We start from the raw sequence: 25,808 nt of genomic DNA, 5'->3' as shown, positions 1-25,808 counted from the left end.
TGCGCGCTGAACGTTCTTTATTCATCGGTTACTTTTCCTAACAGAGCGTTGTAAACAAAGGTCGGGATGTCCTCCTGAGGGGTCTGGCTGGGGCCTGTGCGGCCTCGGGCCTCCTGTCGGCGCCAGCCTCCGCCCTACTCCTGCTCCCTCAGCTCGGCCAGACCATCTCCCCAGGCTGGCCCAGGGCCTGGGTTTCTGAGGGGAAGGAATGCCCCAGGCAGTGAGCCTTCCCCGGCTCTGTGCATCCCAGGGCCTGGCCTTCGTTTGGAAGACGAGGGACTGCGTTAAGGGTCGTGATTGCCCGCAGAGCCTGTGGCCTGCAGCCCCTGGTCGCCGACCCGCCACTCCTAACCGCCCCCTACCCACCGTGACCATCCCTGCTCGTCACAGTGGGCGGAGGGGGTGGGGGCCCGCGAGGCCATCTGTGGCTGCCCTGAGCCCCTGCCGTGGAAGCCTCCCCAGTAGGCACCGAGAACCCGCGGCACCCACCATGTGCCTCCCAGAGACGGGACTGCTAAGGCCTCGCTCAGGTCAGTCAGGAAGTGGGCTGTCGGGCACCCTGGGAGATTCAGCGCCCTCACTGCCTCGATCCCATCTGTCAGTTTTGGCTGGGGTGCTCAAATGGAGAGTTACTTGATGAAAGCCTGGCGGCTCTAAAAATAGGGGTGGAAGCCTCAGAATTCGCACCCACCACCAGCCTCTCTGGCCCTTCCCGGAGCTGGGATCTCGGGAGGTGACGTCCCTGCGCTCTGTTTTCATCGGAGGACAGTGGCTGGGTACCAAAGCACACCGTCCCAGGAAGCTCTGAGTCACTGACAATCATTAGTAATCAAAGAGGCAGCCAGCGGGACCCAGGGGTTGCTGAATTCCTCGAGGTGAGGGAGAGGCCTGCCTCTCACCCTTAAAGGGGAAGATCTGTGCTGATTCAGGCCACTTTCCAAGACCTGGGAAAAGCCAAAAGAGCCCAGCCTTGGAGACAAAGGGCAGAAGAGCCTCAGAACCCCACCGCAACTCTGGGAACTGGCTACCTTGCTATTCCTCATTACCATCTAGATTTACATGTTCATTTGGGAGCAAGTTCCCACCCCCTGCAGCTGGCTTCCCTGAAGTGTTAGGTCTCAATCTCTCCCCTTTTTCCTGATTTCTTCCCCGCCACCCCATGGCACCTGCCTTCCTGCCTCAGCTGACACTGGACAGGTGAAGTTGGCACAGTTTACAAGGCAGATACTATCTCGGTGCCCAACCCCTGGGACTCCTTAGTAATATGAGAGGCAAGGAGACCCACTGCAGCTACGCTCCCAGTCTTTCTTATTCTCAAATGAAGGCTCCCCAGATCCAGCCCCAAGGTCCTTCTAGCCCAGTTTTTCTGGGTGTCTGAATGCTGGGGAAATGACCATTACAAGGGGCATAAACTGAGGGGGAAACACTGAGGGAGCCAAGCCTCCTGGGGGGGGAGGCATTACTTTGGGGTGACCGCCCCCAGCTGTTGCATCTTCTCTTCTGAGGCTTTGTCTGGAAGCAGGACCTCCACAGTGAAACTGACCTTCTTTGCGTGAATGAAACTGTAGGTGTTGTCAAACCGCAGGACATCTGAGGGGAGGCAAAAAGACAGACATTCAGGCAGTCCCCACAGGGCTTAGAGACAGCGATTTTTGTTGACTGAGCAAGTCAGTGTGGTAAGGTAATGAGGATGAAGGTGGCATTAGCAATGGTCCTTAACCTTCTGAAACCCAGTCTAGGTGGGTTACAAGATGTTCATGAAGAGGGAAAAAAAAAAAAAAGAACATGCCAAGTGCCAGGTAAGTGGCAGAGACAGTCACATCTGTTAACAGCTTGGAAGGAGGGGGCCCTATCGACTGAAACCATGAGAAAGACTTTTTAAAGGAGTTAGAGGTGAACTGGGTCTTGAAAGGGGGGAACAGAGTCAGTAGCAGCAATACTTAATAGTAATGGTATAGTGATAGTAACGGTAACAACGGCTATTCCTGTGACTCAGGAAAGGGTTGGCAATCTATATTATTCATGATAACTCTTGAGTTCAACATTAGTTTTGTTTTATAGAAAAAGGAAGTCACTATGCACACAGTGAGGAAGGGATGGAGCTGGAATTTCCCTCTGGTCTGCACTGCTGCCTCACTTGGGCCCTGGAAAGCCCAATCCTGTTCAGTTTCTGAAAAAAAGTAAAAGAGGCAACCTTTTTTTTAGGCAAACTTTTTGAACCAGAAAGTTATCCCACAGAAAGATAAGTGGACAAAGATGCTCAATGCACCCCTATTTGTAATCATAAAAGATGAGGAAAACTAAAATGTTCAAAGAAGAACTGCTTTAAAAGTTTTTATTGAAATACTATACTGGATAAAAAGGAGGAAGTGAGCTTCATGAGAATTAACCAGGGAAACTGTTGATGATATATCCTTAGGCCAAAAAAGCAAACTGGAGAATAGTCTGTAGACGGTTTACAACATTTTTGTTAATATCCAACTCTGCGACCCTATGGACTGTAGCCCACCAGGCTCCTCAGTCCATGGGATTCTCCAGGCAGGATTATTGGAGTGGGCTGCCATGCCCTCCTCCAAGGGATCTTCCCAACCCAGGGACTGAACCCATGTCTCCTGCATTGCAGGTGGATTTGTTACCGCTGAGCCACTGGGGAAGCCCCTTTTGTTAGTATGACCAAAAAAAAATTTCTTTTTTGTCTTTGTTATTTGGCCCACCTACACTGACAAGTTTTACAGTGTCAAAACTCCATCAAATATACACTGAATGACAGATGTTAATTCCTATGAATGTGTATGTGTGGGCACATGTCCTGTATATTATGGAGACATGTAATGCTCCTAAAGGGATGGAAAATATTTGGTAGGATAACTCACAAGACCTGTTAGTGATTTCCTTGGGAGAGAGAAAATGGGCATGCAGTTGGCGGAGAAGGCTTCCAAGCCTTGGCCAACGAACAGACTGCTTTTAATCTAACCCGTCTTTTTTTGAGTTGTTCCATTCCAGTCAAACACCCCTTCCAGAGAACAGGGTGGGAAAACAAAACACTAGCTCTGCTCTTTCTGCATCTTGTCTTCTCTCACTTTTCCCAGCCAAAACATACCCTGTGTATTTAATCCTGAGATGCAATCTTCCCCTTTTCTGACCCTGGATAAAATGCGTAGTTTAGACCAAGGGCAGACATACTACCCACCCTTTTCTTCATGGTATGGGCTGAGTAATAACAGCCATCAATTTTCTCTCTGTGCCAGAGTTCTTCAGGACCAATGGTGCCTCCGGAAAGAAGGAAACGTCCTCTCTGCCCTGGATGACAGAGCCTTAGCAGCCAGAGTCAGTCATGCTAGAGGAGAGGTCTTTGAGCTCCTTGGACCAAGCACCAGGGCTGAGACGACTCTGCCTAGCATGACATTCTGCCCTCAGAAACAAGGCAAGGGCTGTTCTTAGGCCCAGGCCTGAGGGGAGCGGAGGTCATGAATTGCAGTGGTTCATTTTGACACTAATTATGTACTCACGGACTCGTAGAGGCCCCAGAGATCCTCCAGGCTAGGGCTTCTTCACTTTTGTAGGGGAACTGATCCCCTTGAGAATCTGACAGCATACAATTTCAGATCCCACGGAGCCCATCATGGACCTTTTGGGGCAGTGGTTCCCAGGAGGAAAGTGACCATTCTGAAGAGAGGTGCTGGGGGTAACCGTGCCCTCTCATTCGTGAAAGAGTCTCAATTAGTGTCCTTTAATTTCTCTTTTATAGTCCAGATTAAAGTGACAGTGTTAGGTGCTCAGTCATGTCCAATTCTATACAACCCCATAGACTGTAGCCCACTAGGCTCCTCTGCCCGTAGAATTCTCCAGGCAAGAATACTGGAGTGGGTAGCCATTCTCTTCTCCAGGGGATCTTTCCAACCCAGGGATCGAACCCAGGTCTACTGCATTGCAGACGGTCTCTCTTTAATGTCTGGGCCACCAGGGAAGCCCTATATTCCAGATAGGAGAGTGTATTACATTTTTAGTTATGTGTGTAGGTGGGTTATAATATGTATGAATTTCATTTCAGGATAGTAGGGGAGACATTAGATACTATTATAAAAGGGAGATGGTTGGTCTTTCAGATTTAAAAGCACTGCTCTGGGGAGCCACAGACCCGATTAAGATCTCCTGCTCTAGCCTACCCCCCTCATTTTAAGGGAAAAAAGAGCAAAATCTAATTACTTAGAAGCAGTTGCTCAAAACACCTGGAGGGTTACTTGAAAAGCTGGACTCAGAAACCAGGTCCCCTGGTGCCCAGCTGGGCTGTTTAACCTCCCTACGTTTCAGATCTCTGACCACACTGCACACTCCCAGCAGACAGAGTTCAGATCTTTTTTTTTTTTTTTCTGAATCTTATTCTTTCCTAGACAAGTACTCTACACTCAGGGCCTCAGGATATATTAGTTGGGAGGAAAACAAAGTGGAATTAGTGCAAACTTTGAGTATACTTGGGAAATAACCGGCACAGCCCAGGAGGGTTCATGGGCTCCTACCATTGGACTCAGAGCTGTAATTTCTCCACTGGGTGGTTATGCTCTTACTTTACAGAGGGTTGCCTGGTTCCCCCAAGGCATCACCTCCCACAGGTGAGCTTGTAACCTAACATTGGGTTCTCATAGGCTCAGCTCTAACCTCGGCCATGGCCCAGGCAACAGCTGACCTCACCTCGCTGTCTTTAAACCTGGGCAGGGGGCATGGATGCTGGGGCTCTGTGCCTCCTGAGAACGGATGATAAAAAGCTCCCAGTCAAGGCCCCGCAGGCAGGTAAACACTCCATCTGACAACGTATCCACAAGGAACTAAAATCTGGGATTTGCAAACCTAAGCCTGATTATGTTAAAGAGTTCATGGTCCTACGTGGTACTACAGAGAGGCAGTGGGCAGTAATGGAAAATGGGCTGGGCTCTGCTCCTGGGCCAATGACTTCCTGGGTCGGGGACCATGCTCTCTCCTCTGTCATGTGACCGTCTCTAGGGCAGACTGTGGTCACGAGATCCTGCCCCATTTCTTGCCTATATCTGACTCTTGGTGTCTACGCACGCTACACTGTGGGACAGTATACCTCTCTATACCTCAGCTTCCCTGTCCTTTAAAATAAAGAAACTCAGGCCTGCATGGACAAAGTGCTTTATGCCCCGAGGACGACAGTGTCTGGGCTGGCGCTACACCTGATGCCTGCTGCAGCACAAGGTATACCGCCTTCTCCCTCAGGACCCGGCAGCTCGCTAACAAGCACAGCTCTCCTCCCCGGGGAGCCAGACCACAGAGCATCTGTGAGGAGGGGGCGGTAGAGACTGAGGTTGCCTGGGCTGCGGGGGAGGACACAGGATCTGAGGTTTGGGGCGGTGGTGTGGACAAGTACAGAGACAGAGACATCTGTGGGACTAGTTCAGAACAGGTGGTGCTGCCATGGAAACAGGGTGCGGGGCTTCTCCCCTCTCCGGCACTATCTCCTCTGGGTCTCGCCCTAATGAATAACAATGGTGGCCAGGGCGTGCTGAGTGCTGTACAGCAGGCATGATGCTAAGTGCTGGACAGACCTGATCACGTTTCATCAGCAGGGGTCCCCATGAGGTAGAGAATCTGGTCCCCATTGTAGCAATCGGGACTGAAGCTCAGGGAGGCCAAGTCACTGGCCTAAGGACTAGTCAGTGGTCAAGTCTATTGCAGCTTGATGACAAAGCCCTTACTGTTACTGATTTTCCATGCCTGGCCCCTCGGCTCAGAGAGGAAACGAGATTTGAGGGGGATTTTCTGTGTGTGTATGTGTGACTTTTCTGCCTAGAAATATAGTACATGTTCTTTGTAACATAAACTGTATTTGCAGAACCAGTATAGAAAAAACAAAAGCTCTCTATAAGTTTTTTTAAGTTCCCAGAGATAACCACCACTAGCGTTAGCATAGAATCCGCAGAATTCTTTTGACTTTTTTTTTTTTTTAGTCAAAGTGAGGATATACCATATATGGAATGTTTCATCCGTTATTTTTTTTAACATGTTAAGAGTCTGCCTGCAATGGAGGAGACCTGGGTTCAATCCCTGGGTCGGGAAGATCCCCTGGAGAAGGAAATGGCAACCCACTCTTGCCTGGAAAATCCCATGAACAGAGGAGCCTGGTGGGCTACAGGCTCCCATGGGGTTGCAAAGAGTCGGACACGACTGAGTGACTTCACTTTCAGTTTCAGATATCTTATATGTCACTTTATTCTCTTTAATGTGATACTGTATTCTACTGTATGAAGTGAAATGAAGTGAAGTCGCTCAGTTGTGTCCGACTCTTTGCGACCCCGTGGACTATAGCCCGCCAGGCTCCTCTGTCCATGGGATTCTCCAGGCAAGAATACTGGAGTGGGTTGCCATTTATGGACCATAATTTATTTAATAAAGCCATTTAACTTACTGTCAGTATACCAAACTGCTAGGAACACCTGTGTACCTATATCTTTGTGTCCTTGTATAAATATTTCTGTAGGATAAATTTTCAGATGTAGAGTTGCTGAGTCAAAGGGAATTTGATCAATATTATAAAGCTAAGTGAGGTTAAGCACCTGTTCCCGTGCCAAGTTACCATTTTTATTCCTCGAGTAAAGTTCCTGTTCATGTTCTGTGGTCACTTTTTGATCAAGCTGGAGATGAGTGAAGCTCAGCAGAGTCTAGGCTGGGTTCTGCTCACCCTGTGATCCCTGCACCTGCCCAGCCTGTTCTGCCTCTCTGACGTCTGGGGAAAGGGCATCCCCTGGAAACGTCTGATAGCGGCAGTCACAGTCCCAGGGAGACCTGGAACCAGAGAGGAGGCGTTCTGAACCCTTGCAGTCACCTAGCACTGTGACTCACCTTTACCTGGGAGCATCAGGTCAGAGTCCTACCCTGCTGTTAACCAGCTGGGTCACCCTGAGCCTGCCCTCTCACCCCTCCATCCTAGGTTTCCTCACTTATGCAAGAGAGGGTGGAACTGATGGAGTTCTGCTTCTAGCGCTAACCGTCTGTGAGCTTAAATCCAGGGAGAAAGAGGGAGCTCACAGGCAGACAGCTAGAGCAGGGGCTTTGAGAGACTTACAGATGCCAGGATCGCTGCAGGTGAGGGTCCCATCCTCGGGCACCAGATGAGCGTTGTACCTCTGGTTGGGCAGCACCTCCTTCATCTCCCCAGCCCGCTGCCGTTCCCCCATCTTGGTCTTCAGGAAAATCCCAAAACCAATGTCCGAACCATCCGACATGAACTGCCACCTGCAGGGGACAACCACCCACTCAGACATGATTCCGTCTACACGTGCCCGCTCTAGGGTCCTGTCACCGAGGCGTCTCTCGCCCCAGCCTGCCGACCGGCACCAAGGGCGGCAGGCTCCAGTCTCCCGGGAGGGCCCAGGCCCTTACCTGAGGACACAGCCCGGGAAGAGGATCTCGTACTCCACTTGGTGGGAGGAGCCCCGGGAAATCTGCACGCTGTGCTCATACTGCTGCTTCACCCGGTCCCGCACGTAATACTTCTTGGGGATGTCACCCCCGTAGTTGATCTAGAAGCGGGGCACGGAATGCGCTGGAACAAGCACTGGAGCCAGGCGCTCCCCGGTCACCTCCGGTCCCCCCGGGGAAGCTCGTACCTTGGATTTACATTTGGGATTTCCATCAGGGTCAGTCATGGTGCCCCCGTACTCCACAGGCAACTGGTCGGGGCTGATATATTTCAGCAAAACCTCCTTCCAGTTTGCTGGCAGGAAAGGGAAGGAAGGAGGGAAAAAAAAAAAAAAGGATCAGCACTAGGCAGGATTTCATCACAGCCCTGGCAGTCTACACACAAGAGGCAGAACAAAACCCGTGCACCCCCGCACACCAAGCACGGGCCTTGGGACCACAGGACATGCACACAGCTCTGCAGGGCGGTCGAGAGGGGCTGTCACCCAGAGGACTGCCCTACGCTGTACCAGGAAACTAGAGCAGAGTCATGTCCCCATGGCCTCTGGCCAGCTGGTCAACCTGAGGCAAGCCACTCTGCTCTGAGCCTACGTCCTCCTGCCGCCTTGCAAGATCATGGTGGGAGGGAAGTGAACTAAGCACTCGAGGAGGTGTTTGTCCTAAACTGTTAAGTGCCCTATCCTTAGGAGAGCGTATTATCACTCCCAGGAAAGGGATACAAACGTCTGAAGTGCAAGCAGGAAGGAACAAAGAAAAGGAAGGGCATTCCATGCAGAGGGCACGGCATGTGCGCCAGGCAAGAGGGCCCGCGTCAACGCGCTCTGCCCTGGTTAGACCGATGTGAGGGCCCGACCGGGGGTCCTGTGCCCCATCACCCACTGTGCTCAGTCACGACTGAATGAACGCGTCACTGCAGACTAACCTCTTAAGAGAGCTCCCTTGGCTTTATCCCCAGACACACTTTCACTTCTGCTCTTGTTTAGGCTGTCTGGCAACCGGTGATTTGGGTTTTTTTTTTTTTTTCTCTTATGTTAGTAATCAAACCCTTTCCTGGCTAGAAGAGTTGGCCTCAAGTGCAACCAAGGCTGAGATCCACTTCTCTGCCATTTCAGATTCCTAAACGAGTGTCAGCCAAAGGACAGTGTTTTGACCCTGGGAACCTCTCTGTGCTGACTACAGACACAGGCAGCAGCTCCGAGTCACAGGGTACCTGCAGCATCCTGTGTGGCCAGTGCTGCCTGGAAACCCACGAGCACAGTCTAGGGGCTCCCAGCCTGCAGGGATCAAGAGACTTGTGACCAAGTGACTCCAGGGACATGTGCCCTGTCTCAGGGTGCTTCCATCTGTGCTAAGCTGCAGCCCAGGGTGAATTTCTGCCTCCTCTCTGTTGACGATCCGTGCCTTCCCTGCCCAAGGCGGGTTCGATTGAAAGGTTTCAGGCGTGGGTGGGAGACATACTGAACCTCCTCCACGGCCCTGCTGCCAGGAAACCGAACTGGGCTCACACGTGTGGTGGGCGGCAGCCACAGAAAAGCCAAAACTCATCGAGAGCCTTTCGCTCAGACTGCTTCTTCCCCCAGCTCAGCTGGAGGGCTGGAATCCGGCCAGGAGGATTCTTCCCATCTTACAGACAGGAACTGTGGCAACAAGGACAGCATTCATTGAGCCAGAGCCAGCAGCAAAAGCCAGCGGCCCTGTGCCCTCCAGACTGCTCTGTGCCACACCCAGGCCTCAGCACATTTGCAAAACCTCCATGTTCAACGTGGTGCCTGAAGGTGAGCATTCAGAAGCCTTCAGAATTCCCCTTTCCCCAGGTTCAACTCTGGAGATGGTGATGGCACCCCACTCCAGTACTCTCGCCTGGAAAAATCCCACGGACAGAGGAGCCTGGTGGGCTGCAGTCTATGGGGTCGCCAAGCGTCAGACACGACTGAGCGACTTCACTTTCACTTTTCACTTTCACGCATTGGAGAAGGCAATGGCAACCCACTCCAGTGTTCTTGCCTGGAGAATCCCAGGGTCGTGGGAGCCTGGTGGGCTGCCATCCATGGGGTCGCAAAGAGTCGGACACGACTGACGCGCTTTAGCAGCAGCAGCAGCAGCAGCAAATTCAACTCTACAGGTAGCCTTACGCCACCCATGAAGCCGATCTGTTTTTCAAGGCTTTTCTCCCACCACTCCACGTCATGCTCCAGCCAGACTTGCCCCCTGCTTGTCCCTGGCTGCCTTGATTTCCGAGCATCTTCCCTCTTGACTTTCCCTTGGCCCCTGACGTCCACCGGCTTCCCTGCCAACCACTTCTTCATCTCCCTGGCGGGCTCCTCTTTCTCTGCCTGCCCTCGAGCCTGGACATACACCACGCGTCACCCTCTGTTCTGCGGGCAGTCTCATCTCCTTCTCAAGGTCTTATCTACCTTTATCTTTGTTGTTCTTCCATCACTATGTCATGTCCAACTCTTTGCAACCCCGTGGACTGCCGCACACCTGGCTTCCCTGTCCTCCACCATCTCCCAGAGTTTGCTCAGGTTCATGTCCATTGGATCGGTGATGCTATTTAACCATCTCATCATCTGTCACCCCCTTCTTTTGACTTCAATCTTTACCAGCATCAGGGTCTTTTCCAATGAGTTAGCTCTTCGGATTAGATGGCCAGAGTATTGGAGCTTTAACATCAGTCCTTCCAGTGAATATTCAGGGTTGATTTCCTTCAGGGTTGACCCTCTTTCTGAAAAGTCCCAGAACTCCTGACTGGAGTCTGCCCCTAGGCTTCAGGCCCAGGCCTCCCCAACATCTGTACATCTCACAGTCTCCTCAAATTCAACCTGGAGCTTTTCCTTCTGGTTGTACTATTCCCCAGTGGAAGGGACTGCAATGCTCAGTCACTTGTGCCAGACCCCAGGGAGCTATTGCAGGTTTATCTTTCTCCCTTCCTACCTCCCGGCAATTGAGTTCCACCTCCTACAGAAGTCTGAAATCCATCCTCTCCTCTCTGTCCCTACTGCCCCCGGCCCTGCTCAGCCTTTCAACTCCAGGTATGTGGACTTTGGCTGTGGTGTGCAAAAATGGTATCTCGTCCCTCACAATCAACAGAGAATCAGATCTTGGCACCTACCCCGCCCCCTGATCAGACTCCTCTCCAGTGCCCAGGAGCCTGCAGTCAGACCCAGCTTCCCAGCACAGTGCCCTGGGTTCTCTGCCACCCAGCTCCTGGCACCCGGCTCCCTCCCTATATTATCTCTTGCCACACCCTGTGGTGCACGCTATAACCACCCTTGCCACAGTGTACAAAGTCTTTGCTAAGTGCCCTTCTCTCTGCCCAACGGCCTGCTGCCTCGCTTTATCCAGCCACCCGACTCACTCCATAGCTTGCCGCCAAGGGAGGCATCGCCCCCTACCCAGGCTGGGTGGGCTGAGTGCCCCACTCAGTGTTCCCATGGACCCCTCCCTTTTACATGTAACGTCATACACTGCTGCGGTTTTACCCAGGTGGCTCAGCGGTAAAGAATCCACCTGCCAATGCCAGAGAGGCAGGAGATGTGGATTCAATCCCTGGGTTGGGAAGATCCCCTGGACAAGGAAGTGGCAACCCACTCCAGTATTCTTGCCTGGAGAATCCCACGGACAGAGGAGCCTGGTGGGCTGTGGTTCATGGGGTCTCACAGAGTTAGACACAGTTCAGCACACACGCATGCTCACGCTTGATACAGCTGTTTGTGTCTCCCTTTCTCGAGAGACCACCAGCTCTTTAAGGGACTCTGTCTTCCTTCTGTGGCCTTGACACCTACCGAGTCCAGGGCCGGGCACACAGCAGGCGCCCGTGCAATGCGGCCAGCTCTGCTCCTGGGACCCCCTGCTCGGCCGCGTCCAGAGCCTCTTCCAGCTTGTGTCCCAGCTTTCTCTTAAAGGGCCCTCTCCTGTTTCATTGCAAGCTCACTGAGAATGAGGGCTGGCATTTCATTCGCCTTTGATTTTCCCCAGAGTGTTACAGGAAGAGTTCTCATGAAAACAGAGAGGAAGAAGCCCCTTGCCAGGGCCCAGCCTGCTCCCGGGGTCCCACTGCGCCCCAGCCAGAAGAGGGAGCCTTGGCCCTGGCGGCTCAGGCCTTCCCTGCGACGCCATCCCTGGCGGGGCTGCTGCCACGCAGCCAGGGCTCAGAGAGTCTGGGCTACTCACCTCCCAGGACCTGGATCTTCTTACGAGTGTCCTCACTCAGGAAGGGTTTGACGAGATTGTAGGCCACAGGGAACAGCTTGGGGGCTGCAATGGAGACCAGGCCATGTGAGCCCCAAAGCATCCCTAACCATGGCCTCGTGAGGACCCCCCGCATCCCTAACCACGTCCATCACGGCCCCCAGCGTCGGGCCATGCGCTCCCGGGACCCTGGAGCCCACGTAGGCCGCCTGTGTGAGGTTCGGCTGGCCCGTCTGTACCGGGGGGAATACTCCAACTTCCTCACCAGGCTGGGAGGCTCCAAGGACGTAAACACTGAAAACTGTGCCAATTATGAAGCCGTCTGCGCAGGCACAGGTCAGTCTTTGAAACGTGTCCCAAGACCACCACCCAACCTTTGGCTCATTCTGATTTTATTCTCCCCCGAATTTGTCCCAGGACCATTTTTGGCCCCTCCTTTCCATTTGACTTCATCACAGGTAGTTCCCAAGTTACCTTTAACAATAAAAAGACGCTTCAGCGTTTCGGGATAATTTTCCTCAAACATGCAAAGAAACTGTGGAAAGAATTCAGCAGGCTCAGAACTCTGTGCCAAGGAGAGAGGCTCTGCTTCCTCCAGCCTCCCCCACTGCACAGGGCCTCCGAGCACCCCGATCTCTCACCCTCCCACCCCACCCCAGCCCTGGCCCTCACCTCTCCATAGGCCTCCACGGCTGGCTTCCAGAGATGCTTGAGACCCAGGCCCTCGCAGTCATAGATCAGGGTGGTGGTCTCTATCTTCTTCCCCATCTGCAGGGGCACAAGAGCAGAAAGTCACATCACGCGGCCCCGCCCCCAGAAACACACACCGAAGGCCAGCCTGGTTCAGGGGAGACACTGATTGTGCCTTGCACCCACACTGCAACCAGATCTGGGCAGGGCCAGACCTAGAGTTTTCCAAATCAAGATAATTACCCCCAGGCCAGAACTGTGGCCTAGACAAGGGCCCCTTCCCGTCTAGATCGCCCTGCTCTCGTCCAGTAAATGACTGGGTAGATGGAGATGACATCTGAGGCCCCTTCTGTTCTGCAGTTTGACCTGGTGGCTGCCCCCTTTCCTCTGCGCTCCACGCGGCCACGTAGCTTGCAGGCACGGATGCTCTCTGGCCAACGGGAGCCCTAAAGGGGCATCCCCATCTAACGCCTCTCTCCACGCCTCGGCACACACTAGGTGCTCAGTGACTGTGGATGACACTGTTGGAATGTCCCCAAACCTATCACATCGTTTGACTGCATGTTTACAACAGCTGAGGAGGAGGGGAAGAGAGAAGACCGTGGCGGCCCCAGCTTGCTCTTCAGTCTTTTTCCCATAAGAGAGTCAGCTGTCCTTCTCTCTGTCTGAATTGAGTTAGACGAGCACAGAATCTGAGCTCACAGACACCAGCGGCACCCAGATAATCGTCCAAGGATAGGGTGGTCCCGACAAAGACTCCACTGGTGCCCAGGGCAACAGGAGAAAAGCAACGATAACATAGAATGTTTTTACAAGGCTGAACTTCACTCAGTTTAAAGGACTGCCTCTTCTTTCAATGGCTGAGTCAAAGATCTCTCATGATGAAGGTCACATTGCACCTGAAAATATGTGGGTTATTTCCAAATCTTTTTTGATATTGATTTCTAACATAATTCCACAGTGTTAAGAGACCAGCGGAGAAGGCAATGGCGCCCCACTCCAGTATTCTTGCCTGGAGAATCCCATGGGCAGAGGAGCCTGGCGGCTGCAGCCTATGGGATCGCAAGAGTCGGATGCGACTTAGCGACTAAACCATCCACTTCACCCATATCCTTCTACTTTTCTATTCATTCTATTAGTTTTTGAAGAGTCTGATATTGAAGATCTTCACGACCCAGATAATCACGATGGTGTGAGCACTCATCTAGAGCCAGACATCCTGGAAGGTGAAGTCAAGTGGGCCTTAGAAAGCATCACTACGAACAAAGCTAGTGGAGGTGATGGAATTCCAGTGGAGTTATTTCAAATCCTGAAAGATGATGCTGTGAAAGTGCTGCACTCAATATGGCAGCAAATTTGGAAAACTCAGCAGTGGCCACAGGACTGGAAAAGGTCAGTTTTCATTCCAATCCCAAAGAAAGGCAATGCCAAAGAATGCTCATACTACCGCACAATTGCACTCATCTCACATGCTAGTAAAGTAATGCTCAAAATTCTCCAAGCCAGGCTTCAGCAGTACGTGAACTGTGAACTTCCTGATGTTCAAGCTGGGTTTAGAAAAGGCAGAGGAACCAGAGATCAAATTGCCAACATCCACTGGATCATGGAAAAAGCAAGAGAGTTCCAGAAAAATATCTATTTCTGCTTTATTGTCTATGCCAAAGCCTTTGACTGTGTAGATCACAATAAACTGTGGACAATTCTGAAAGAGATGGGAATACCAGAGCACCTGACCTGCCTCTTGAGAAATCTGTATGCAGGTCAGGAAGCAACAGTTAGAACTGGACATGGAACAACAGACTGGTTTCAAATAGGAAAAGGAGTACGTCAAGGCTGTATATTGTCACCCCGCTTATTTAACTTATATGCAGAGTACATCATGAGAAACGCTGGACTAGAAGAAACACAAGCTGGAATCAAGATTGCCGGGAGAAATATCAATAACCTCAGATATGCAGATGACACCACCCTTATGGCAGAAGTGAAGAGGAGCTAAAAAGCCTCTTGATGAAAGTGAAAGAGGAGAGCGAAAAAGTTGGCTTAAAGCTTAACATTCAGAAAACGAAGATCATGGCATCTGGTCCCATCATTTCATGGGAAATAGATGGGGAAACAGTGGAAACAGTGTCAGACTTTATTTTGGGGGGCTCCAAAATCACTGCAGATGGTGACTGCAGCCATGAAATTAAAAGACGCATACTCCTTGGAAGGAAAGTTATGACCAACATAGATAGCATATTCAAAAGCAGAGACATTAATTTGTCAACAAAGGTCCGTCTAGTCAAGGTTATGGTTTTTCCTGTGGTCATGTATGGATGTGAGAGTTGGACTGTGAAGAAGGCTGAGAGCCGAAGAATTGATGCGTTTGAACTGTGGTGTTGGAGAAGACTCCTGAGAGTCCCTTGGACTGTAAGGAGATCCAACCAGTCCATTCTGAAGGAGATCAGCCCTGGGATTTCTTTGGAAGGAATGATGCTAAAGCTGAAACTCCAGTACTTTGGCCACCTCATGCGAAGAGTTGACTCATTGGAAGACTCTGATGCTGGGAAGGATTGGGGGCAGGAGGAGAAGGGGACGACCGAGGATGAGATGGCTGGATGGCATCACTGACTCAATGGACGTGAGTCTGAGTGAACTCCGGGAGTTGGTGATGGACAGGGAGGCCTGGTATGCTGCGATTCATGGGGTCACAAAGAGCTGGGCACGACTGAGCGACTGAACTGAACTGAACTGATATTGAAATTCTAACTAAAAATCTTAATTTATCTCCTTACAACAATAATTGCAATATACAGTGAAACTGTAGGTGACTTTGTTCTGTACTTTCCAAGTCTCCTGTAAATGTATCACCATACTTTCATAATTTAAAAAGTGAGAAAGAAAGAAAAATAAATAAAAGGACTGTCTCTTTTTTTTCCCTCACTGCACCATGCTGAACTTCCCTGACCAGGGATCGAACCCCCACCCCCTGAAGTAGAAGCAGGGAGTCTTAACCACTGGACTGCCAGGCAAGTCCTGAAGTTCTACCCTCTGTTCTGAGACAACACCCTCCCTATAGTTTGGGGCTTAATTATGGCAATAATAGCTGCTAAGTGTTTTCTCAGTCCTTCCTTGGGAAAAAAGTGAAATCTGGCAACACAGGTCAGTCCCTAAAACTCTGTAATTTCACTGGTCAATGAAATCCACACATCAGGGCCTGAGCCCTGAGGCTGTGCTTCACGCCACAGGTGACATCCCCGCTCCGGCGTGACTGACTCCACCGGGCAAACCCCTCTGCGGCCATGCTGGCCCCCACCTTTTCGCTCTGGCGGACACATTCCTGCAGCAGCAGCTCGCAGTCCCGCATCTTGGTCTTGAACAAGTCCTGCTTGCTGGCCGAGAGGAGCAGGCCCTTGGCGTCCAGGGGACCAATGATGTCGTACCAGATGGGGGAGCCTTCCAAGTCGTAGCCGCACATGCCCCCTGACAGGTACTGCTGGACCACCTGGGCCAAGACAGAGGGGGCCGCCTGGTCAGCAGGCCCAGGGCAGCCACCCCTTCCCCGTGTCCAGGGCCTTCCTCTGGGTTCATCCTCCCCTGGGTGCCAGTGGAAACTCATTCAGTGACTCGGCATCTTCAGACCCTTCCTCTGAAGGCCCCAGGCCCCCGGTCCCAGGACTGTGGCCCTAACAGCCCTCACGTGGGGAACTGTACTGTCCTACAGCAGTCCCTCAGGTGTGTCCCACTCTTCGCAACCCATGGACTATAGCTCACCAGGCTCCTCTGTCCATGGCATTCTCCATGCAAGAATACTGGAGGCGGCTGCCATTTCCTCCTCCAGCGGATCTGCCCCACCCAGGGACAGAACCCGAGTCTCCTTTTGTCGCCTGCAGTGCAGGCGGATTCTTCACACGCTGAGCCATCGGTCAGCTTTCAGCCTCGTCAGACCTTTCGTCTGAGGGTCCCAGCCCCGTGGACGCAAGATACAGGCTATGGCTGTAACCGGCCTCCTCACATGGGGTGGGGCGGGATAATGTGTCCTCACCTCTGGAGGCTGCCAGCTCATGATGTTGTCAATGTCCTTTTGCTTCCGGAACTCCACGTGCTGCAAACACATAATTGGGACTTTAAAAACGTGGGCCAGGGGAGAGGGCCGCCTGTAATAGGCATCTGGCAACGGTGACAGCGCGAGCAGACCACGGGCCACAGGTAAGTCAAGAGAAAGCCACTGGCAGGAAGAGAAGGCGGAGCCTCTCTCCAAGGTCTCAGCAGCACAGACTGTAATTCTTGGTTGGCCCAGAACTATGAAAGCTCTGCTTCTCGGGAAGGGACTGCACTTTGTCTCTCAGGATAAGACAGTACAGGCTGTGATCAGGGTGGGAGGGCTGGACAGAAGTCCAGGAACGGTGTGATTCCGACGGGGCAGGAATGGAAGAAACAAATGGGCCTCACCTTCCGGAGCATGGCCTCGGATTTCTGCAGGTTGAAGTTTCTTGCTGCAACAGGGAAACGTGAACAACGGTTAGGCCAGTAGCCTGGGCACTGAAGACCGAGAGACTGTCCTGCTCCTGTGCTGGGGCCCGGGGGACTCTTAGATCACCCCGCATGCGGAGGTGGCGTGAGGACATTCACTGAGGGTTTGGGGAGCGCCTCGACCCCTGGGCTTGCAGGGAGAGCAGGTCAAGGCTCAGGGCAGATGGGAGCAGCCCTGCAAGTTGAGGGTCAGAAGAGTTCTCTCCTAGTGGATGCAATCAAGTGAAGAATCTTATCTCCTCTCAGGAAAAGTGAACCCTGGACTCCCTTATCATTTAGCCTTCTCCTTCCAAAAAGCTAATCTCCCGCAGGGTCTAACACTCAGTGGTAAGAACTTGACCTTGGGTTCAAAGATGAACACAGCTGCCCAGTAATATGGGGCAGGACTGGCAGTCCATTCCAGTAGGATGGGGGTGGTGGTGATGAGCCTCCAGTCATCAAAAGACCCACGCATACCCCATGGGGACAGAAGACCCTCCTCCTCCCAGGATTCCCAGAAAGTTTCAGAATCAGAGTTCCCCTGGGTCAACGGTTCAGCACTGAAGAACTGATGCTTTTGAACTGTGCTGTTGGAGAAGACTCTTGAGAGTCCCTTGGACAGCAAGGAGATCCAACCAGTCTATCCTAAAGGCGATCAGACCTGAATATTCATTGGAAAGACTGCTGCTGAAGCTGAAGCTCCGATACTTTGGCCACCTGATGAGAAGAACTGACTCACTGGAAAAGACCCTGATGCTGAGAAAGACTGAGGGCAGGAGGAGAAAGGGATGACAAAGGATGAGATGGTTGAATGGCATCATTGATTCAATGGACATGAGCTTGAGCAAGCTCGGGGAGTTGGTGATGGACAGGGAAGCCTGGTGTGCTGCAGTCCATGGGGTCACAAAGAGTCGGACACGACTGAATGACTGAACTGAACTGAACTGGGTCAACTCTATCTCACGCACAAACCTCGACATGCTATCCTGCTCACGGTTCAACATAAACCCCTCTCTGCCCACCAAGGCCACCTGCTCCCAGACAATCCGGGCAGCCACATGCACTTGGCCCTCACTGTTGTTTTGAGCAGAGACCCTTCTGCAGAGACCCTCAGAGAGGAGGGGGAACTTCCTCAGCCACGTGACAACCCTTCCAAGCAAATTCTGTTCTGCCATCCTGAATCTCCGCCTGCCAACATGCTGCCCATCATGGATCCTTTAACCATCTGGCACAGCTTGGTGTCAAGTCCATCCACTTCCCTTTGGAGGTTTTCCAGTTTCCCAGCGCCTCTCCTAGTGTGTGTGGGCCAGAGCACAGGCGTTACCTACCCTTCTCCAATTAAGCCTAAGAACTTCCTCAGCAAGAGGCCAGGTACTTAACTCAAGCGAAGCTTCCTGTCAACTGAAACCCCCAAATCCTTTTCACCTGGGCTACTGAGAAGCCTCTATCCCACAGGCTGAGAGGCGGTTTTCTGGATCTCTCCCTATCAGATTTCATCTTGTTATGGTCAGCCACGTTGCATTTCTTAAAGAGCTTCTGAGAGCCACACTGTGAGCAATTTTGCCATGTGGCCTATGAACTGCCCCTCCCAGCTCGATGTCCTCTGTGGGTCACATCGACATTCAGATCTGCTGACAGCCCCGGGACCTGGGCCAGACAGGCTGCCCTCTGGACCGCCACCGGCCCCTTAATCGCTGCTCTCCGGGAGCGGCCGGGCACATTCCCTGACTCTGCTGCCCTGAAACACAGTCCACTCTCCTGCACCCAAAGGATGCAACAAGAGATATGCCCAAAGCCACGCCCGTCACTTGGGCCAGACATGCGCCTGCAGAAATGAGCAGCCTTGGCTCTGGGGAAGTTCCCGCTCGTGGTCCCCTTACACGTGCCGTCATGGCAGTAGGGGGTGGGCAGCTATCAGAGGAATACGATCTGGGTTTGCATCTCAGCCCTTCCGCCTTCTTCCTGTTTGACCTTGGACAAGATATCGCAGCATCTCTGGCCGAATCACCCAATGAGCTAAAAAGCACTTGGAAGACACAAGGCACCACGCTGTCATGACGGGGGGATGCAGTCGGACCCAAAAGTGGGAATCCTCCAGGCAAGGGAGGGAACCCCCAACTGTGAAGTCATCTTCCTGGGGAACAGGAGTGGTAGTGACTTGTGAGCCCCTTATCCCAGTGAAGCTCTCCAGTTAACCCTTAGTGGCTCAGGCCCAATATTCAGGGTCTTTGAGGGCCCTCCCCAGGCTGCCACTGCCTCTGGCAGTACGGGCCTGAGGCCTCCCCGGGGCTTCTGCTCCCTGGTCAGGGGGCAGCTCAGGGCATGGCTTAGGGCACTGCCAGAAAGATGGGCCTGGGAGCCGGAGTCCTAGGTTCTTATTTCATCCCTTCCTAGTCCTGGGAAACAAGGAGGCTCAGCCCTGCCCTGCCGGGCTCACAGGTTTCCTCCACCTCCTGGTTTTATCTTGCCATCTGACCCTCCTCCTCACTAGGTGCCCAGAACTGGGGAGGGGAGGGTGGGTGGCAGGGGAGAGAGTGATGTGTGAGGGTCTGAGGGCCAGCAGAAAGCTGAGCCCTGGCGGGGAAGCCCTCTCACACCTAAGGTTAGAGAAAGACATCTGGCTGGCAGGGGCCTTGCAAATGTTTTCTTTAGAATGAAAAGGAGAAAGAAAAAAGGTTTTTTTAAAAAAGGTGGGGTGGGGGGGGAATTCCCTGGCAGTCCAGTGATTAGGACTCTGAGCTTTCACTGCCAAGGGCTCGGGTTCGATTACTGGTCAGGGAACTGAGATCCTTGCATGCTGCACAGCACAGCCAAAAAGGAAAAGAAAAACAAGGGGACAAAAAAACCCTAGTTGAAATTCACAGTAGAGTCTGACCAGGCCTGAGCTCCTGCCCAGGAAAATGTGGGGCACGAATGATGTGCAGAGGAGATGCGTCCTGCGTTTGAAGAGGCGGAGCTTGAGCTTGGCCGGGCAGAGAGGAGGGCTGGCCCAAGAGGGTGCTGGCCTGGGGACCAGGGGCTGGGGTTGCTGCCCTGATTCTGCTTCACGTTTTCCGTGTGCCCTCAGGTAAGCGCCCTCCCCTCTCTGAGCCTCAGTTTTCTCATCTGGCAACTGAGGATGACTGCACTCCTCTATTTCTGCAAAGAGAGGGACAGGAGCTGTCCCAGGACTGGGGGGTTGGGGTGCCTGGGAAACCAGCTGCTGGCTTCTCTTAGATAAAAGAGAGCTGCGATGCTGTTCACCTCAACGGCTCTCTGAAACCACAATCTCCGCCCCTCAAGGTAGCTGGGAGGTGTGTCTGATCCTCGAGCAGCTGGCCCTTCAGTAAAGGCTGCCGGCCCACTCTCCCCACCCGCCCCCTTCTAGCTGCAGCCCTTCAGTAAAGGCTGGGCCAGAATATCCTCCCACTCTGGACTGACTCCACTGCCACCCCCCCTCGCTGGCCCCCACCCCGTCTGAGTGGGCGCAGGTAGGGGGCGGTTCACAGCTTTTTTGCGGGGGAGGGCAAGGGGCACTTTCTGAAGCACAGGGGGCTCTCCTGATGGCACTTGTCCGGGGCGGGGAGGCCTGCCAGCAGCCTCTCCAGAGTGCCCCAGCTATTCAGTTCTTGGACTGAAACAGAAAAACATGTCTCTCCGCCTGTCCCAAGACTCGTAGGGGATGTATGTGCCTGTGTCTATGAACAACTAATCGGCCAGGACTTAACTTTAATACTGGGGGCTATGACTCTGTATCCCCACTCCAGTATTCTTGCCTGGAGAATCCCATGGACAGAGGAGCCTGGCGGGCTGTAGTCCGTGGGGTCACAAGAGTCGAACACGACTTAGCAACTAAACCACCATGATTCTGGGTCCCGATTTAATCTCCGCTAAAATAACCCAGAGAAATGTTCTCTATTATTTCTATGTCTGGCGATAAAATTTCTACAAAGGCAGAAAAAGAAAAATATGTCACAAGAATTGAGAGAGAGGGTGGCACCTGACTTGAATCACAGAAGAGGAAAAGAAAGAAAAGCTTTCAGGAGTTGCAGCGTGGGGTTGAGCTGGACTCCAAAGCTAGTGGAAACGTGTACATTTCCCCACCGCCTGCACAGCACCACATGTCCCACCCTGCAGCGGGCGGGACACCCGATCTCGTCCCGCTCTCCCACACAGGAGCTGAGGAGGAGGTTCACCCCTGGCCCAGGTACAGGCCAGGCAGAGCCAGAAGAGATCTCAGGGCTTTGGAACCAGACGGTGGCTTGAGGGGAGTTTTGTAAACCTAAGTCAGGCTGAATGCCACCCATGGTATTTCCCCACACACTCTGCCCCTCCCTCATGACACGCGAACCTCTGGCAGCAGGCGGCCTGCCGTTCCCATGGCCAAGACTCTGGTTCCGAACTTGGCTCTGCCTCCAACTTCCCACCAGCGTGGGGCCTTTCTCGGCGTTTCCTCAACCTGCCTCCCCACATCCATCGGCAGAGTGTGTTCATCCAGCGGACAGAGAGGGCACAGGGCTGGGAGCCAGCCGACCTGGGCTCTGGTCCTCTGCCTGCAGCTCAGCACTGTGCGACCTGGGGCAAGTGACCTCCACCTCTCTGAGCCTCAGTGTCATTATCTACCCAATACTATCCAACAGGAGAGCTGAAATTATCTAATAGCCAAGAACCCTTTTGGTTCTAAAGGCTGAGTCCTCCAGATTCTGAGCACGCCAGGGGCAGGGTTCCCAGAGGGTGCCATTTCTGTGACCCAGAGCAAGCATCTCGCCCAGCCTCCCTCCTGCAGCCCCTCTCCCCTCACCTCGGAGCCAGCGCAGGAGAAAATAGTCATCTGGATTCGGCAGGGCGGGCAGCACATCCTGGACATTCTCCCGAAACTGAATCGAGAGGCAGCTAGGTGAGCGGAAGGTCCCACCCTGACCACCCTCTGCCCGGGGCTCTCCATAGAGGCTTTCGCTGGGCCTCTGCTCAGTACAGGGCAACTCTGCAGACACAGGCTGAGCACCTGGGCGGCTCGGGACCCTGTGTGGGTTGTGCTGGTGGGAGGTAGGTAGCAGGAGGAGGTGGGCAGGAAGTACGACACCGCCCCGGCCTGACCGCAGGCACTTACGCACTCCTTCATGGCCGATGGGCAGACATGTCCCTAGATAACTGTCACAGCAGACAGCCTGGGGTGTGCCACCGTAGGCATCTGTTTACCAAGCATTTCTGGTGCACCCAGCACTGAACTTGGCACTGATTCACGCTTCACTCAGAGTCCCTAGAGGTTATAACTGCTCCCATTTTACAGAGGAAGGAATTAGATCCCAGAGAGGTTAAGTGACGGCCCCAAGGTCAACAGCTAGTAATCAGCAGAGCTGGTAAGCAAACCCCCCAGTCTGTCCCAGGCCAGAGCAGGCACTCTGTCCACCATGGTCTCCCCCTTTAGCGATGGAATGCTGAGCAACCTGCTGGGGGCAGAGGGTAGAGTTAGATTCTGACTGGGGCCAGGAAGCGGGGGGTGGTCTCATATGACTTCATATAATAATGGCATTTGAGCTTGAAGGACTCCAGAGGCAGGAATCCGGGTGGAGGGAGCAGTTCCAGGCAGAAGCCACAAAGGGGGAAAGGGCAGCGAGGGCCAAACAAGAGCTGGACAGTGACCCCAAGGATGGCCACGCCCACGTCCCACCTCTCTCAACCCTGTGAGCACGCCCCCTCGTCCTGTTCTGTCCCCAGGCCTCCTGCTCCCAGTCACTGACCTATGGGGCAGCCACAGAGGAACCAATGAGGACCCACCACCTCTGCCCCTTGCTGGGGTCAGCCGGGGACTGAAACCATCCCAGCCCCCAGACAGCTCCCAGAACCCCAGGGACTCTGGCGTGCCGCCACCCCTTACCAAGGACCCTCCCCAGCCCCCGGTTCCTAGCTTAATCACCACCTAATCCCTTCTCTGCCTGGTTTCCCCTGCAGGTCAGCAGTAATATCTGAAACCTCCCTACCCCCTAGCCTCCTGGGATGGGGAGGCCCGGCCCGTGGCAACACCTTCATGGGGCTGATGCCGCGGCCCCACTATTACTGGCAGGAGGCACCTGCCAACCCTCCTCCCCCAGTTTCTCAGCAGTGGAAAAGTGCCCAGCTGTGGAGCCTCCAGCCCTTAAGGCTGGACCCAGTCGGTCCCAAGAATGGCCCTCTCTCCCCTCCCCAAGGGCAGCTGGTGGGAGAGGGTGGGGCTCCGAAACTGCTGTTCCCTTCCTCTGCCCAGGCACCAAGGCAAAGCCTGGCTTACCTCCTTGCCTCCTGAAAAGCATCAGCCGGAGTCCCCAGCCGGCGCGGGGGGCGGAGGGACGGGGGGGGGGGGCGGGGGGCTGGGTGGCAGGACAGGGGAGTTGGGGTGAAGGGTGAGGAGCTGGTCTCAGCTCAAACTAACCCCAACTCAGTCTGGCCCTGGTAGGATCCCGGGCTTTGCACCAGCAGGTGCAAACTCCTCAATATCTTCCCTCAAGGAGGAGCAGAGAAGGACCGCTTGTGCCCAAGGTCGCAGACAGTCTCGGGGCCAGAGCAGAAACCATCCAAGTCTCCCAAGGAGCCCTCGGGAGGAGGCCCCTTCCATGTGCCACTCACTGCCCCTCTCTGCCAGAGGAAAGCCTCCCGGAAATGGAAGGGAACCTGGGGCCCTGCCCCTGCCCCCGGGGCCCGGCTGCCAGTGCCTGCGGATCAGCGTTGCCTTTGTGCCCCCACCTCCAGCTGGCTCCGTGGGCTCCCCAGCAACCACTTCTTTCCCAGGTGGCAGCGCCGAGCACTCGCCCGGGGATGGGGCCGGGGCGGCCAAACTTCCCCGGGGTCCCCTCGGCCGGCGGAGGGAGCCAGGGAGCGCGGGGTCGGCGGCCGTGGGCAGCTCGGCGCGGCGGCCGCCGCTCCCTCCGCCGGCCGCCCGCGGACGCGCGCTCGCCCCCCGCCCGGCCCCTTCCCCGGGCCCCCGCCGCCGCCGGAGGCGGAGCCGGCCATCGGCGCCCGAGCCGGGGCGAGGCTCACCTTGGCCAGCGCCTCCTTCTGCTTGGGGCTCAGGTCGCCGACCCTGCCGCTCATCGTGGCTCAGGCTCGGGGCGCGGCGGTTGCCGCAGCAGATGGAGCACCGACGCGTTCTCCGCCGCCGCCGCCGCCGCCGGAGTCGAGTCCCAGCCTTTTGCCCGGGCCGCGTGTGGCGGCCAAGCCCCGCCTCTTAAAGAATCCCAAGGGGCGGAGTAGGGAGCGATGCGCCGGGCGCGGGAGCCTCCGAGGCGGGTCCCCTCCGCCCTCCTGAAGCGGAGACCTGGGCGGGAAGGGTGCGCGCGAGTGCCCACCCGGGGCCGAGGCCGGTGGACCGCAGTGGGGCAGGAAGTCTGGGTTGCAGTCCCAAATTTACCTTTAGCTCTCGGTGTGACCTTGGAGGAGACACCTGAGCTCTCTGGGCCCTGTGACCGCATCTGAGTACTATCTAATGATTTCTTGTAAGATCAGGTCCCCAGGGTGCCAGACTTCTCCCGCCAACCCGGGAGGGAGCTTGCCTGATGCCCTTGTCTCGGGGGGCCAGGTCCCCTAAGACTAGCCATCACCTCCAGGACAGTGGCTTTTTCTCTCTGGGGTCCTTGCCCGCCTCCTGTCCTGCCATGGATTTGGGGCCACTGCTGCCAACCCAACTGGGGGCCTTGCAGGAGTTAACAGCCTTTCTGCTTCCTGCTGTGGGGCAGGCAGTCTGAAGGGTAGGGAAGCCCAGACCTCATCTCCCCACCCAGGGCACTGTCCTCTGCTCCTGACCTTCTCAGGTCTCCGAGAGGCTCACAAGGTGCTGGCACCCTCCGCTGGCATGGAGGAGTGCTTCCTCTCTGGGAATCAGATCTTGGGTTTGAATCCTAAATCTTCCCCTTCTTTTTATGAGACTTCGGGGAGCAAGTTCACCTCTGAATCCAAGCCTCTTCGTTCACTAAATGGATTCGGATGATCTGGACCTCGGGTCAGCAGGAGAGGATAAAGCCAGCTAACGTACATAATGCCCTGAGCGCAGTGCTTAGCCCAGGGGTCCCCTCTGTGACCACCGCCCTCGTCCTCTCTACTCAGCCTGCCTTTGATGCCTGCCTGGCCAGGCTTTGGCCTCGGGGTGGGGATACAGGGTGGACATGGAGGAAGCGACAGTGAAAGCCGATGGCCCAGTGAAAGCTTATCTGCTTCCCCCACCCACACCCAGAGGCCAGAGCTGTGGGTTCCCCCGGTAGTTGCAAGCCTGACTTGTGGGACAGAAGCCATCTGACCATCCTGCCGTGTCCCCTCCCCATGCACTGAAGCCATTCCTACTTTCCAAGCTCACCAGACCTCCCTCTCTGCCCGGGTTCCCCCTCCCCCACACTAACCCTACCGCCAGGGTAGCAGCGGGTCACATGCCACAGCCATTCTTTCCCCCTACTGCATGCCAGGCCCTGGTGCTGTTCTGGGGATGCTGAAATGAGTAGGGTGCCATCCTGCACTCCCCAAAATGACACACAGGCAATAGAGGCGGTAGTGGTAGAGAACCTGCCTGCCAGTGCAGAAGACACCAGAGTCCCAGGTTCGATCCCTGCATCAGGAAGATTCCCTGCAGGAGGGCATGGCGGCCCACTCCAGTATTCTTGCTGGAGAATCCCATGGACAGAAGAGCCTGGCGGGCGATGGTCCATAGGGTTGCACAGACTCTGACAAAATTGAAGTGACTTAGCACGCACACACGCACACCCTGATGTCTAGCACTTGAGCCTATCTTCTGGGCCATGGATCACTAATACTCAGGCTCCCTTAAGGAACTAGAATACGAGGACGAGATAAATGTCCCAAAGAGAGCCAGCAAGTGCCTGACTTTGGGTTGGAAGCATCCTCAAAGTCTTCATGGAGGAAGCAACATTGGACTGGGCCCTAAAAACCTGGGGTGGGGGACTTCCCTGGCAGTCCAGTGGTTGAGACTCTGCCTTGCAATGCAGGGGACTTGGGTTCTATCCCTGGTAGGGAAACGAAGATCCCATGTGCCGTGTGAG

At 54.3% G+C, this 25,808-nt stretch overlaps 1 protein-coding gene across 6 annotated transcripts; it reads right to left on the bottom strand.

Annotated features, from left to right (window-relative positions):
• On the bottom strand, nucleotides 1-25,750 carry SEC14L2 (SEC14 like lipid binding 2). 6 transcript variants are annotated; one of them, XM_069557248.1, is made up of 12 exons: nucleotides 23,803-25,750; nucleotides 21,590-21,665; nucleotides 16,750-16,793; nucleotides 16,343-16,402; nucleotides 15,614-15,802; nucleotides 12,301-12,396; nucleotides 12,103-12,163; nucleotides 11,611-11,694; nucleotides 7,626-7,732; nucleotides 7,399-7,538; nucleotides 7,082-7,251; nucleotides 1-1,590 (listed from the first exon to the last, which is right to left on the bottom strand). In XM_069557248.1, exons 1-12 carry the CDS (start codon nucleotides 23,854-23,856, stop codon nucleotides 1,460-1,462), a joined length of 1,212 nt encoding a protein of 403 aa, XP_069413349.1. In that variant the 5' UTR covers nucleotides 23,857-25,750; the 3' UTR covers nucleotides 1-1,459. The 6 variants fall into 6 exon arrangements, with proteins under 6 accessions (XP_069413349.1, XP_069413351.1, XP_069413352.1 ...); XM_069557250.1 differs by lacking the exon at nucleotides 23,803-25,750 and adding an exon at nucleotides 23,509-23,742; XM_069557249.1 differs by lacking the exon at nucleotides 1-1,590 and adding an exon at nucleotides 2,038-2,170 and having other exon boundaries at nucleotides 23,803-23,995.
• Between the last annotated feature and the right edge of the window lie 58 nt (nucleotides 25,751-25,808).

Source organism: Ovis canadensis, chromosome 17 (genome assembly GCF_042477335.2).
Source record: "Ovis canadensis isolate MfBH-ARS-UI-01 breed Bighorn chromosome 17, ARS-UI_OviCan_v2, whole genome shotgun sequence".
NCBI classification, from domain to species: Eukaryota; Metazoa; Chordata; class Mammalia; order Artiodactyla; family Bovidae; genus Ovis; species Ovis canadensis.
Note: the sequence above shows the minus strand (reverse complement) of the source record. Positions and strands in the feature narration are given on the sequence as shown.